A 14,720-nucleotide genomic window follows, 5' to 3' on the forward strand; every position below is an offset into this window, starting at 1 on the left:
CATCACTTACTAACACCTGCTTGCTGTCTCCCCCAACCTCTGGATCTAGTGTTTTGAGCCTAAACTATCAAGAAGATAAAACTTATCTATTATGTTTGTTTTTTTTTTTTTTCCTTTTTAAATACCTACTCATGTTGACTGTGTTGCTTTTAGACTCCAGCTTAACTACAAGAAAGACCTTGAAGGATGCCTATTTAGGGTTCACATGCATCAGTGCTCCAAGATGGTGTATCATCCTACTCCATACCATCCCACCAAGAGAAGCATTCTCAGTACCTTTAAATCCTTGTTGGCCGTCATCAAAACAAGGACACTAGAACATCCAGCCTTTCTATAAACTCAGTGGACAAGGTCCCTATCTGCAATCACACTCTAGACAACCAGACATTTCAGAATCACCAGAAACAAAACACCTTAGAGACAACAGAAAGAAAACACTCTCACCATGTTTTGAGTCATGACTAGTTGTTTTTGACATTTAATTTCAGTTTAATAGGAATTAGTTGTGGCTCTAACATTTACATTGATGCTGAACATGAGCACATCCTACAGAGAAGCCCAATGTCATTAACCACAGAATTTGGGCAAGCCAGGGGAACAGAGAAGGAAAATGCTTTGTTTATTTAAGCATCTATGCTGTCATATGAGATCAATTTCTTCTTGAAACAACAACCTATCATAGGAAAAATGAGTATTTCATATTTCCCCCTCTATAGCAGAATCATATAGCTGTTTCCACTACTTTTGAGATTGTAAAAATCCCATCACAGAAACACACAGACCAGACCCCATAAACAGAATAATACATTTATAAAACAGTTGCTCTAAACATATTCTTCAACTTATGTTTCCTATAAGAAAAGCTGAAGGATCAATAAGGAAATTTTCTACCAGCATACAACTATAGTTCAGAGGGAAAGGAGACCCAACAGAGAGTGTATACCATGTCTGTAGTATTTAACCATTTGTGGGTAGTTAACAGAAGGAAGAAAATTCATAATCTAAAAAACCCAGGGGAAATCTAAATCTAAATATATATACACACATACACAAATATGTGTGTATATATTTACAAAACAACCACTGGGTTTCTTTTTCCTGTGAGACATGAGCTGCTTTAGAGAGAAGTGGTAAGAGCGATACAGGGAAACATCTGAAATACCTGGATATAAAGTCAGTACATGGTTTAAGAAATGAAACTTTACAAGTTTATAAAAAAGGAAAACATGCCAAATGGTCAAAACCTGAAACTGTGACTAAATCTGAAGGCCTGAGGATCCTAGGGAAGAGCCATGTATAAATATGACAGTGTTGTCATAACAGGAGTAACAGGCAAGGAGGTGAGAGCATTACAGAAAAAAAAAAAAAAAAAAACCAGTAAACACTGTTAAAGCCAGAGTTGCATTCCCATTTTAAAAGGAAGTGTCACTACTTAAGTGGGTGGTGGTGTTCATCGCTATTGAAGAATCCTATGGAGATAGTGTTATTGCTGTGGTACCATGAATGAAGCACTGGGAACGGATATGCTCAGCCGTGTACACCTCCAGTCAATTCAGACTCACGGGTGATCGTAAGAACATCCCTCTCATGGCAGTCCCTAACATATCTAAAAACCCTTTAGTGAGCATTTGAACATAGAAAGAAGACATACATGTTTCTTATTAAGACTGACAATGTAACAAATACACTCATTATAGCTAGTAGACTACTCAGTTTTAAATATGACAGCAAAATCCTATACTGTGGAATTACAGTATGTTAATCTTTAAAACCACTTATAAAGGAGGGTAGGTCTGTTAAGTATCAGAAGACAAAATCAACAGAAAAATGTAACTGTCAAATACAATCTTTGAAAAATTTGTGGCTAATTACAGGCTAAGTTTTAAAACAGACTGTTTTTGGTCCATGAGGCCATTAAAAAACAAAAGATAAAGGGTCCTTATTCATAAATAGGAATTCAAAGCTCAAGGAAAAATTCCGATATTATTCTCTTTTTGCAGATTTTTTGTTGGTTAGGTAAGAAACACCTGAAATGACGGGTGTGACAAATGTAACATAAATGCATGAAGGTACTTTGAAATGACTGTTGTACATCATCTTCTGAAGGACACCAGTAACTATCAGGCTACCTCTAGATGTTTGCTGAGATACAGTTAATATGCACTATATTAACACACAGCAGAACTTACTGCATAATATGCCTGGCTTTCTCCCTCAAGGACAGGGCTGAGGAATGGCCCACAGGTAAAAACTGGCCTGATGTTTATTTCTATAAATAAAATTTTATTTAAAAACGTCACATTTGTATCTATATGTTGCCTGTGGGTTTTACACTGTAAAGGCAAAGGTGAGCAGTTTTAAAGAGACTATTTGATTCTCTGAGAAGCCTGAATTACTTACTACCAGATCCTACACAGAAAGAGTTGTTGGTGCATCACCTAGGGTTTAATTCCTAAGGCGTCTAGAACAACAAAAGTGTCTTGGCTTTCACACACAGGTACATGGCTTCCTTGCACTCTGAAGTGTGCATGACTAATCTTCTATGCTTTATTTTGTTCATTGGTGTGTATCCTGAAAGTTTAACACCATAGTTGTGGTTTTCACTTTTAATATATTTGGAATATAAACATTATCTCTAGCCACAGTCTGCTTGATGTCAGTCATTCTTTAAGAATTAGAGATTAATAAAATGGAAGAGCCACCTGGCAACAGGGAGACTAGAAAACTGTCCCTCTTATTTTATCTTGAATAAGGAAACAGGCTAGGAAAAGGAGAAACAAAAGCCAAATACACTTTAAATACCAGCAAGTCAGGGAAAGGGGGCTCAGTTTTCACACATAGAAAGGCAGACAGACAGAAAAGACATTGATATGTGTGTGCATGTACACACACACACACACACACACAGAGAAAGAGAGAGAGAGAGAGAGAGAGAGAGAGATACAGAGTCATCCTTACATCTATTATAAACTAAAAAATGCAACATAAAGTATATTTGTTTTATAAATATATTACTGTCTATATACATATAGATACATCCAGAAAAGACGTTAAATAATCATTGTATAATCAATACTACTTTTGTGTATTTAAAAATTACACATTCTATTAAAATTATCAAAATAATCTTTAAAATACCAAGAATAAGACCAAACAAGTGTTTCTTTCCATGTAAGTGGTTCTGAATCTTATCATTGGTCAAATAAATCCTAGACTTGGTCACACAACTCAAAGAAACAGTTCAGTCAGGAAAATGCTATCCATTAAAAGACAACCCCCCCCATTTTTAATACTTCATAACAAACGTGTGTATATATAAAACACCCTCTTTAGGTATATTACATATTCTCATAAATGTATTTTCGTAAAAACACAAAATTCAAGTTTCCACCAGTGTCAAATATTTTATACTGGCGACCATTACTTTCACTGTTTAGGTCAGTGACAAACTCCCATTAGGATAACGAGACTGAAAACGTCTGTATTACATGCAAGAAAAGAGGAAATTCTAAGGGCCATTTTGGCCAGTTAGGTACTATTCCCTCTGGACTAAGACACAGGGACAAACGAACTGCTAATTACTGCATAAAGTACAGTCAACGGTCTGTTATTCAGGGGCAGAATATTCCAGTCTGAGTCCTTTTTATCAGCTGACCAATTCTGGCATTTTTACTACTTAATAACACACCATTTCCAGGTTGTTTATTTGTTTATTTTAGAAAGTCTGGTAAATAGGAATTAGCAATTGGGAAGACATATTTTAGCTAAAATTAAAGTTTATGATCAGCCATGAACTTAATAACGGACTCCTGTTACTTATTGAGATATTTGAGAATTTGACGGTAGCTGAAGTCTGCCAATTATGTTAAACTCTGCAAGCAATGTTGGTGCTCCATTAAAGGGGACAGACTTGTCCTAAGAAAACTCTTCCTTAGCATACAGCTAATGGTACTGAGAAATGGAGGGGTGGGTGGGCTAGAGCTACCCATTCCATGACAAACACTGACAGGGATTATATTCAAGGTGAAAAAGAGAGCAACTAAAATCATTAGAAGGCCAAATTTTAAAAGTCATATCCTTCTTACCTAAGGGTCTCACTTAAATCCTTTTAGTCAAGTTTGCCCATTTCCAAATAATCACAGTGCTAAAATGAAGCAAAAGTGACATGTTCATTTGAAGTGACCTCTTACTCTAGCCTCACAATATGGCTGGGTAGACTGGGTAAAAGGAATCCTGCATTTGCAACCCTGTTTTTGGCACTCATTTAGCCTCCACAATTCAACCTGTCCTTTGGACAATTGACTGACAAAATCAAGGACAGTTTCACAAGTCAGCAGTGTCACTCTCAGACAGACACTACTCGGCATCAATCACTCTTGGTAAAGATGTGCGCCACACTCACTCAAACACAACAGCAGTAACTGTAGAACATCACTTTCCTGAATTAAGTTTGCTGAACATGGTTCAGATTATTGGATATGCTAATATGCACAATGCCGTTTAGAAGCATTTACTGTGTACCCAAATCCTACTCCATGCAACACACAGTGTCACACAAGTAGTGAAAATGTTATCCTAGTCGAAGATGCTTGGACGTTATTTCAGGCAGCATTTTACCTTTATTTTAAGTTAGGTTCACACTAAGTAAGTTTTAGGAGAAAAAAATGCCAATAAATTTATTTAATATATTTTAATATATAAAACTAAGACAGACACCTTTATTTACCTTAATTGTTACTTTTATTTTCTATCCTATTCTAGACTTCAATTTTACTTTAAAATTTTGTATTTAAATAAGGGATAAAATGTTGCCCAAAAGTCTAATTATAGTTACACATTTGTGTTTTTAACTAGATCTACAAATCAAAATAGTTCTTATTGTTAAAAAGATACAATTTGTATCAACAGTAAAAGGTACTTTCTGGTTTTCAGGGCTTTGCCTCTCTCAGGCTGCAGGACCGTCCAGACCAGAGCATCCAGGCTGACGACAGGGACAGAGCTGGACTTGTCCTTTACACTAACTGATTCTGAGTCAAGTTCTGTCCAGCGCAACACTGTCTGCACTGATCAAAAACCCATCTTCCAATCCTCAGAAATGTCACTACAGCAAGCAAAACCTGTGACTTTGCAACCAGAAATATCCCTTACTAATACTAGAACAGACTTTAGTCTGTATCTAAAACTACACTATTTGTGGCAAGAGTCTGGCCTTAATAATATAACAGGCCCCCCAAAAACTACCTTCAGGAAAATGGAAAATATACAATATCTTACAAAAAATTTAAGTTACCATTTACAAGTCTTCCATTGCCATTTCTATAGTGCAGTATCAATAAATGTTGCATATCCTCAACACATCAGACCACCTCAGGCCAGCTTTGATACATAGCAGGAAAGCTAGAAGGTATTAAATATAAAAGTTGCATTGAGAATACTTCGATTCATTAAAAATAGGCAAATACTGTGAAAGGGTTATTCATCCAGTTTGTGCCTCCCACAAAAAGACAGACATTAAAAATATACATGAATGGAAAGCTAGAACCTCGATCTCCTTTCTACTATCAAGAAGTACATTTCAGCTGGAAAACAAAGCTTTAACCTGTGATAGTTACGGCTTTTGCCTTATTCATAAAAAAGAAAATGGAAACTTTTTTCCATTGATTGCATCTGCTTTCTTTAAACTGACCATTTAAAATTAACTAGTTTTCTTAACAGGAAACACCCCCCCCCCCAAATAATAAAAAGTGCCATACTGGAAATCATTTTAATATATACTATTACTCATTTTAATATAACTGGTAACTTACATTTTGTTTTAAAATATAAAGTCAGTGCTGTAGTATATCTTTGTTTCTATAAATAATGATTATAGCACAAAGAAGCCCACTTTCCCCAAATAAAAATAACTTAAAAAGCTGTAAAGGATTCTAGTTAAGCTTGGCTTGAGGAAATAGTTTGCTAGGTCTAGTCCAGTACCTCCACATTCTGAAGGTACTGCAATTGCTTGCAGTTGACAGACAAACACCAAGTTAGTAAGACAGGAAACAAGGATAAAAAGTGCTGCATATAAACCCCTGATGCACCAAAGAGGAATATCAAAGATCACAGATACATCTATTAAATCAAACTGGAGAAACTTCCAGCCAAGTGTATAGCTTTAAAAAGGAAATGTTTAAAAAAAGTTTGAATGTAAAGCAATCCCGTGATACGTCCACCAAGTGGGGTTCGATACAGATTCCATGATACAGTGTTTCACATAAATGTATACTATATAACCTCCTTGCCCAGAAGGAGATTACATGTGCTATTGTAGCAAACCTCCCTCAGCATCTGAGCTGAACAAAAAACTACTCAACACCACAAAGATGCATCATCTTTTCAATAACCCAGCTGAGATTTCTCTACTAAGATGGCTGCGGCAAGCTGCTGGGCATCTGTCATGTGAGGGTTCCTTTTCATGACGAGCCTCACGAGGTCAGGCGGGAAGATGTTGCACAAATTGATATAAATCTTCTCTCGGTTGTCCTGATACCTAGGAGGATCTTGTGGCATTCCACAGTATGGGATTCGCCAGGTGGGCTCCTGCTGCTCAGGCAGGCTCTGGAAGGTGACGGGCTCATAGCAGGGGGGTGTGGAGTTATCGGGTAAGGAGTAAGTCTGCCGATAGCCATATGCATCCATCCCGTAGCTTGGCCTATCCCAGCTTCCTAAGCCTTCCTGGCGCGTGTAAGGCTTTCTTTGTCTTGAAGGAGAACTATCATAGAGTCGAGAATCAGAAATGCTGTCTATTCTCGTGGCCACTAAGGACCTGCCTAGGTGTGGTGCCTTAGAGTGTGCGGAACTAGGTGGAGAGGGGTAATCACCAGGACAGCTGGACCGGGCACCCACAGCAGGGTGCTGCAGATGCATAGCCAAGTGTGGAAGGGGAGGCTTGTGATGGAACTTTGGTTCTTCATGACTGTAACTTTGCACTCTGGTTACGGGATCGTGGAAATTCTGCAGGAAGGGCTGGGAATTAAGGCGGCTGTGAGGGTGCATGTGTTGACACTTCATATTGTCTTCCAGTTGTGGGTCAGGGGAGCTGACATAGGACCGATCATTGTACCCCACATAGGAGTCGCTGCTCCCGCAGCTCATGCTCCCTTCACTGCTGCAGTCTGAAGCTACAGAATTTACTCTATAATCAGTGTCTAATGAGAAACGCCTTTCAGGACTTCGGGGGCCTGAGATACTCAAATTTGAATATGCATTCAACATGGAATAATATCCAATGTCAACAGGCGAGTCACATTTTGGATACTGTTCATAAGGCATTGGCGTTCCATGATTTTTGGTTGCCATCATCATTGGAGGGTACTGTCCCTGTGGTCTTTGATCCTGAGGTGGGAAATGAACTCCAGATGGAAGGCCATTGCTTAAAGATGTAGTGCTTTGGGGTTTTGCAGTAGAAGTAGCCGGTATACTAACTAAGGAAGGTACAGACCTGGTTTCCAATTTGTTTTTGGTGGGAAGCTTTTCCTCTATGTCTTGGTAGACGTGAGTCCTTATGCTTGGGTCTGACTGCCTCTTTGGAGCACCTCGTTTAACATCTGAAGTGCTATCAACCTTGGTGCTACAAGGAACACTGTTGCTTTTCACCAGTCCTCCTTCATTTGTCGTTTTGGCTGCTGTGTTTCTAGACATGGCACGAAGTTCATCAGCTACTGACCGCTGAGGCTGACTGCCCCTTTCTGGGTGGTAATATTTGCACTTGTGTCCGTAGGTACACTTCTTTCCTATGAAGATAAAATCAGTTAGGCAAAGGAGCACGTCATGGATCCTGCATAGCCAGTGAGGCATGCCTATCTGAACTCAAGAAACAAAGGCAGAAGTGGGAGATGGCCTAAGTCTTAAGTCTGTTCCTCACTCTTCAGTCTTCTTGCTTACTATGAAGAGCACTGAGGAAACTCTCAGTTGATAGCTCAGATCATATCTGCCTCTTCTCTTTCAGGTCTTTACAACTGGGTAGGAAATTCTGCTATGAAGAGCAACTGTACTGCTGTAACACAACACAATAAAGCTATGCTCATCTGATTCATACCTAGATAGAAGAATTCCCAATTTTCAGTCCCATAAAAACTAACTTCAAACAGAATTATTGACATTTTCAGACCATATTTTTACTCAGAGAAATTCATATACTGGACCCAAATAGGTAAAAACAGTTTTAAGGCTAACACACTTTCTTAAATTCAACTATAGTCTAAAGAACCACATAGTATACCATCTGAGATTTTTCAATGTTTATTTATATTAGTCAAAATTTAACAGTATATTGTGCTCTAAAGGTACATGCAAAGTATTCATATGGACAGTTACCATATGGACAAGGTTGCTTTTTGTGCTCAGGAACAATGGGTTTCTTCCTCAGAAAATTGTCCAGACTTGGGCCATGTCTTCCAAGAGGGTCATCAGGGGGCATGAACCTATCACAGAGACAACAATAAAAAAATGACACTCAAAAAGAAGATTAATTTAATCTTAAATATGTAGTTATTCATTTTATTTTCTTTTGAAAATTTAATCCAAGTGTCTTAAATAATATTTATAAGATTAAAATACCCAAACTTTACACCATGTTCTCCTATAAAGTACAGCTTTCTTCTGAACATGTATATGTTTTAATTTATATAAACTTTGAGACAGCATTTCTAAACAGTGCTTTTTTTTCCCCTCCCAGTCTTCGGATGCTTAAGATGATTTGAACACCAGTCTTGCAAGGGAATGCAGGGCAGGTGTGTGTGTGTGTGTGTGTGTGTGTGTGTGTGTGTGTGTGTGTGTGTGTGTGTGTGTCTGTGTGTGTGTGTCTGTGTGTGGTGAAACAGTTGAGAAGGGAAAGGAGGGGGAGGAACAGCAGGGAGGACAAGAGACTCACTTGACACCATTATGGGCCAGATGTGCTACACAGGACACTTCATTTCCAAGTTCAAGTTCCATTTTACAGATCAATCAATAATTCTAATTTAGGTTCAGATGAACTAAATCACTTTGTGTCTAACATTCAATGACAAAGTCAAGATTCAATTATACATGACTCTGAATTCTGTTCTCTTCCCATTATAGCAATGGCTTCTCAGCTGAGTTGGAAAAAATGAGTTGTAATGAGGCAGAGCACACCTGTGATCCCAGCGGCCTGAGGTAGGAGGGAAAGACTCTGAGGCCAGCCTAGATAACAGAACAAGATCCCATCTGAATGAAAATTATTTTTTGAAATCAGGTCTGAGCCAGATGGTGGTGGCACATGCCTTTAATCCCAGTACTCAGGAGGCAGAGGCAGGTGAATCTCTGTGAGTTCAAGGCCAGCCTAGTCTACATAGCAAGTTCCAGGACAATCTGACCTACACAGAGATACCCTGTCTTGAAAAAAAACAAAAACAAAAAACAAAACAAACAAACAAAAAACCCTACAACAATAACAAATCAGATCTGGTGTCACAGATCTGAAATCCTAGTTACTTGGCAGAGGGGAGGAGGTTAAGGAAAGAGGATTGCAAGTCAGGTTTCCTAGGCTACAGAATGAATCTCAGGGCTGGCCCTGAACTCACACCTTGTCTCAAAAAGACTAAGAAACAAAACCATTGAGGCTGTAACTATGAAATGACTATGAAATGGAGGAAAGAAGAATTCATATTATGCACAGGAATAAATTCTAATACTTGTTACAAACTTGTTCTAACTTGAAATGAGCCCACATGTTTACCTACAAAATAAGAATGTGCACAATATAAAAACCTCAATGAGAAACAATCAAAATGGCTAAAGAAAACAGTTGGCAAATAGTGTTAGTATCACAAAAGCAAAATGGCAACATTCGGTGAAAAGCTAGGGGTTAGGGACGCAGTTCAGTGATAGAGCAAGAAACTGGCATGAGTGAGACTATAGCTGCCATCCCCAGCACTGCTGAATAAAGATATTTTCCATGTTTCTTCTCTTTCTCTTTTCTTCTGACAGTCTTACTCTGAAGCCCAAGTGGCCTTGAACTTGTTCTTCTGTCTCAGCCTGTCTAGTGCTGCGATCACAGTTGTGTGCCAACACAGCCACTTTCCACACTTCTCAGTAGTCTTTACAAGTCAGTAACTGAACAATAATGCAGCAGGTATGCATTGTGACTTAGCTGATTTTTCTAATGTGTGCTCAGTTGCCTTGGAATTCTGTAATTCTAAATAGCTCATTTGATTTTTTCCCCCTCACTAATATATTCTAAGGAGTAATGCAGGGATGAGAGTATAAACATATTTTTGAAACTTTTGCTAAATTGTACAACAGTTTTCATGCATTTGAATTTTAAAAACTTATTTATTTCTCTGTGTATGGGTGTTTTGCCTGCATGTCTGTGCACCAAGTGTATGCAGTGCTCAGGGAGGTCAGAGGAAGGTGCTGGATCCACTGATACAGGGGTTACAGATGGTTATGAATGGCTATGTGGGTGCTGAGAACTGAATCTACTCTTTAAAAAAAGCAGCCTATGCTCTTAACTGTTGAGTCATCTCTCCAGCCCCAGGTTTTATGCATCTTTAATAGCCTAAGTGTTCATTGTTTGTGAATTAATCAGGTGAGAAAAATAAACTCTTTTTGGGTTTACTTCCAAAGGTAAACTTCCACATGTTTGTAAATATATTAACCTCTTGTAAGTTATGCTTGTTTATGTCATTTGTCCTTTTAGCAACTTGAAGGCTGTGATCATGACCACAGTCTTCCTTGGTAAAACAACTTTTAAAATTCGTGTGTTTAATTAAGCTACCATGCTCTAAGGTGACTTAACAGGCATGTTTTCGGGGATGGGGGTGTGTGGTATACATGGTTCTGTCAGCTAGGTCCCTCAGATAGAGTCTAAGAAGCTTCTTTGGCCTCAGGTGCTGTGATAGCAACTCAGGGAAGGGCACAAAGCTCACACTTGCCTTCCTATAGCACAAGTGTTCAGTTTTGGCTCCCATCAGGATTCATGGGACACTGGTGGTCAAAAGAAACCAGTCTCAGGTCAGGTCAATAGCAAAGTGGGAAGGATATTACTGTAGCTGCTACAGACAGCTGGCTTACTTACTTGTCATTGACAAAGGAATACATTAACAACCGTTCATCTATGAACTTCTTCCATTCTGGTTTCTCATTTGCCAAATCTCTGTAGTTATCATTGGACACAATTATACCATCAGATTCAAAAGCCAGCTTCACGATGAACCGGTCGTCATAGCACACCACTCGTCTGCCCTGGACACGCCGTGATGGTGTGAATACCAGGATTTTTTCCTTCTCTAGTTTCCGTAGAATTTCCTGGTCTGAAATAACAACAGGGTAGAAATGCAGGAGTAAATACATAATTAAATACATGGTGACTTTAAGATAGTTTTTTTAATTAAAAATATTTATTTTATGGATATGAGTGTTTTGCTTGATGTAGGTCTATGCACCACATGTGTGTCTGGTGCCCTCAGAGGTCAGACAAGGTTGTTAGAGCCCATGGAACTGTAGTTACAGATGATTGTGAGTGCCATCTGGGTGCTGGGAATGAAACCCAAGTTCTTTAGAAGAACAAGTGCTCTTAACCACTGAGCCTTCACTCCAGCTTCCTGGTGAGAACTTTTATAAGAACTGGAATGTAGAGATTACAACTCACAGTTGATGGGGCAACAATACTTTTAGAAATTCTGAGGCATTGCACCATAGAGACAATCACACTAAGTTGTTGTTTCAGTTTTTGAGCAAGAGCCACTTTCCTCTGTGGGTGTGTTTTGCAGTTTTTTTTTTTTTTCATCTAACTGGAAGATGTGATGGTGAGAGAATCTGAAGTTGCAATGAAGAAAGTGAAAGAAACATTTGAAAAACACAGGTTCACAAGAATAAAGACAGTGGGTCAGAGGTGCTGGTACAAATATGGCACCACAGGTTCTGCCATCCTGTCCTTTGTAATGTGGTAACAACAGTCAGTTAATAATTTTCAAAAAACCCACCCTATGTGTCATGAGTTCAGTGGTCACTAATGTTAAGAATGGACTAGTGGAAGAAATATAGGCACCAGAATAAGCAACCATGCATAAAACTCAAGTTCTGCTACAGTTCACAGATGGAAATCACAATCTCACTGAAACTGTGTCTCTGTTTCTGAAATGCTGTGGGCAGGCTGTAAGGAGTAAACCAGTTAACATATGGAGGGGTGCCAGGAAGCTCCCCTCCACCCATGGCCTGTGTTCTTCAACCTAACTTGGATGTATTTTAATCATATGTGATTGTTGACCTCTTTAAAATTCACAGAGAATCAGTGCAAACCCTAAAGCCCAGATTCAATAGTAGAATCCAGCATGCTATAGTCATCTCGAACAACATCTGGAAGGCAGCACAGTGCCCTGTCTCATTGGTCTCTGTATTCATAAGCATCCAGCACATGAAACACATTATTGGATATTCAGTGAATGTCTATGGGATGGATGAATAAAGGAATCACTAAAGGATGCATACTCTGAAGTTTCTAGTTCATCCCCTGACTTTCTCCTGAGTAACTCATGGCCCTTTATTTCCTAAGAAATGGCTGTTTGCTTTGAACCTCACTGAGGAAGCCAACAGAGTAAATGCAGCAGCCTAAGTCACCATCACTAGTTTAATTTGCACTTATGAAATAGCTTATAAGGTTGAAAAATTGTTAGGATGACACAGATAATTCCAGCTTTAAAAAAATACAGGTTTAGTATATAACTAATAAGTTAACACAACCAGTGCACGTTTAGTATTTGTTAAGTGAATAGTAGATTAGCAAAAGTGCTAGTCTGACCCATGACTGAAAATTTTAATGTACGATTTATTTATTTAGACCTAGTGAAGAAGTATGGAATTATTCCATTCACCAGAGACTATGTGGTGGAGGGCTTTAGTCAAGAAAACTATTACTTTGGGAAGGAAAATACTTGAAAGCCTTTGACTATCATTCATTCCAGCATTTTATAAAGTAACTCTGCATTCTGATGTCTTCTGGGGCCTGGCATGCTGGGACCTTCCCCTGGACTCAGCTATGTCCCAACCAGTAGATTCTTATTTCCCTTCTTGATCTCAAATTTTTCCTTCCTCAAGAAGCACAAACGTCATCTGCACAATTCAACCTCGCTCCCCCCCATAACCCCCCCGGATTTTATTTTTCAGATAGGGTCTTGCTTTGTAGCCCAGGATAAACTGAGATCTTCCTGTCTCAGCCTCCCAAATTCTGGGACTGCAGATGTGTGTCCCCATGCCCAGTTGTTATCTTTCATTTTAGTTTAATTTATTGTACCCTACCACAGTTTATCAAAGTATTTTGATACTTATAAAAAAATGAGAAAGTAAAAGTACAAAGAAATAGGGAGAAATGAATATCCTGCAAAAACACAACTTGTAGGTTATTTAACATTTTGGCATATTTCCTATAAATAATTTTCTGTGAGTTCTTCTGTTGTTATGTGTATATATGTATGCATATATAAAAAATATATGGGAAAAAACAGTAAAAAATCCACAATTTACATACATACATATACAACAAAAACATAAATTTTATATTAATAGTATAATCTAAAAAAATTCTGTCTATGGACTGGGGAGATGGTTAACTGGGTAAAGTGTCTGGTGCACAATGAAGACTTGAGTCTCCAGCAGTTCAGATCCCTGTAAACCCATATAAAAGATGGGCATCGTAGCATGTATCTACAATTCCAGCACTGGGGAAACACAGATAGACGGAACACAGTAGTTCAATGGCCTGCCCGTCTAGCCTCTAGACAGGATATAAGGCAGAAAACAATAGAGGAGGACACCCAGTATTGCCACCGGATGTGCAGACAGCAGTGAGAACAGCTACCTACACACAAACACACACACACACACACACACACACACACACACACACACTCTGCCTAAATATTGTACCAATGAAGATTGTCATAATTTATTAAACTATTCTTTTAATGAATATGCAATTGGTTTTCATTTTCCTTATATTGAAAATAATACTACATTGAATTTTTAGTTCTAAACCTTCACCTATATCCCTTCTTATTTTCTTGGGATATATTCCTTAAAGAGGAACTTGAAAATCTAAGAGCATAATAATTCCTCCCCCTTATTCATTGGGAAAGACTCCAAGACACCCCATGCCCAGTTATAAGTGAAAACACAGACAGAACAGAATCATATCTATATATATTTTCCTTTACATACATATCTATGATAAAAGTCAATTTGTAAATTAGGCATAATAAAATTAATTTATTATAAATATATCTTAGGCTTTCTACTGTTGATAAACACCATGAACAAAAGCAACTTAGGGAGGAAGGGGTTATTTCACCTTATAGATCATCATTCAAGGAAGCAATAGAGAAATGCTGCATTCTGGTTTGCTCCTGCTCCTCATAGCTTGATCAGCATGCTTACTTATAGCACTCCAGGAGGTGCTGTAAACAACCCAGGGGTGGTACTGACTACAGTGAGCTTAGGCCTTCGACATGGATCATCAATCAAAGTGCTTCATAGGCTTGACAAAGGTCAATCTAGTTGGGGCATTTTCTTTACTGAGGTTTCCTCTTCCCAAAAGAAGCTAGCTGGTGTCAAATTGACATAAAATGGGCCAGGACAAAAATGGAGCAATTATAACAATATACTTAAAAATGATGTTGAGGCCGGCCGTTGGTGGCTCATGCCTTTAATCCCAGCACTCGGGA

At 38.5% G+C, this 14,720-nt stretch overlaps 1 protein-coding gene across 3 annotated transcripts in view; it reads right to left on the reverse strand.

Moving 5' to 3' along the window:
* Positions 1-448: 448 nt before the first annotated feature.
* Zc3h12c (zinc finger CCCH-type containing 12C) overlaps positions 449-14,720 on the reverse strand; it is a 59,676-nt gene continuing 45,404 nt past the window's right edge. For all 3 annotated transcript variants that reach the window (XM_027415102.2, XM_027415104.1, XM_035443695.1), the window contains exons 4-6: positions 11,081-11,315; positions 8,359-8,465; positions 449-7,775 (exon numbers count right to left, since the gene is read on the reverse strand). In XM_027415102.2, coding sequence (XP_027270903.1) covers positions 6,379-7,775; positions 8,359-8,465; positions 11,081-11,315 — 1,739 coding nt within the window. In that variant the 3' untranslated portion in view covers positions 449-6,378. The remainder of the gene's footprint in view (positions 7,776-8,358; positions 8,466-11,080; positions 11,316-14,720) is intronic.

The sequence above is a fragment of the Cricetulus griseus genome, chromosome 4, assembly GCF_003668045.3.
Source record: "Cricetulus griseus strain 17A/GY chromosome 4, alternate assembly CriGri-PICRH-1.0, whole genome shotgun sequence".
NCBI classification, from domain to species: Eukaryota; Metazoa; Chordata; class Mammalia; order Rodentia; family Cricetidae; genus Cricetulus; species Cricetulus griseus.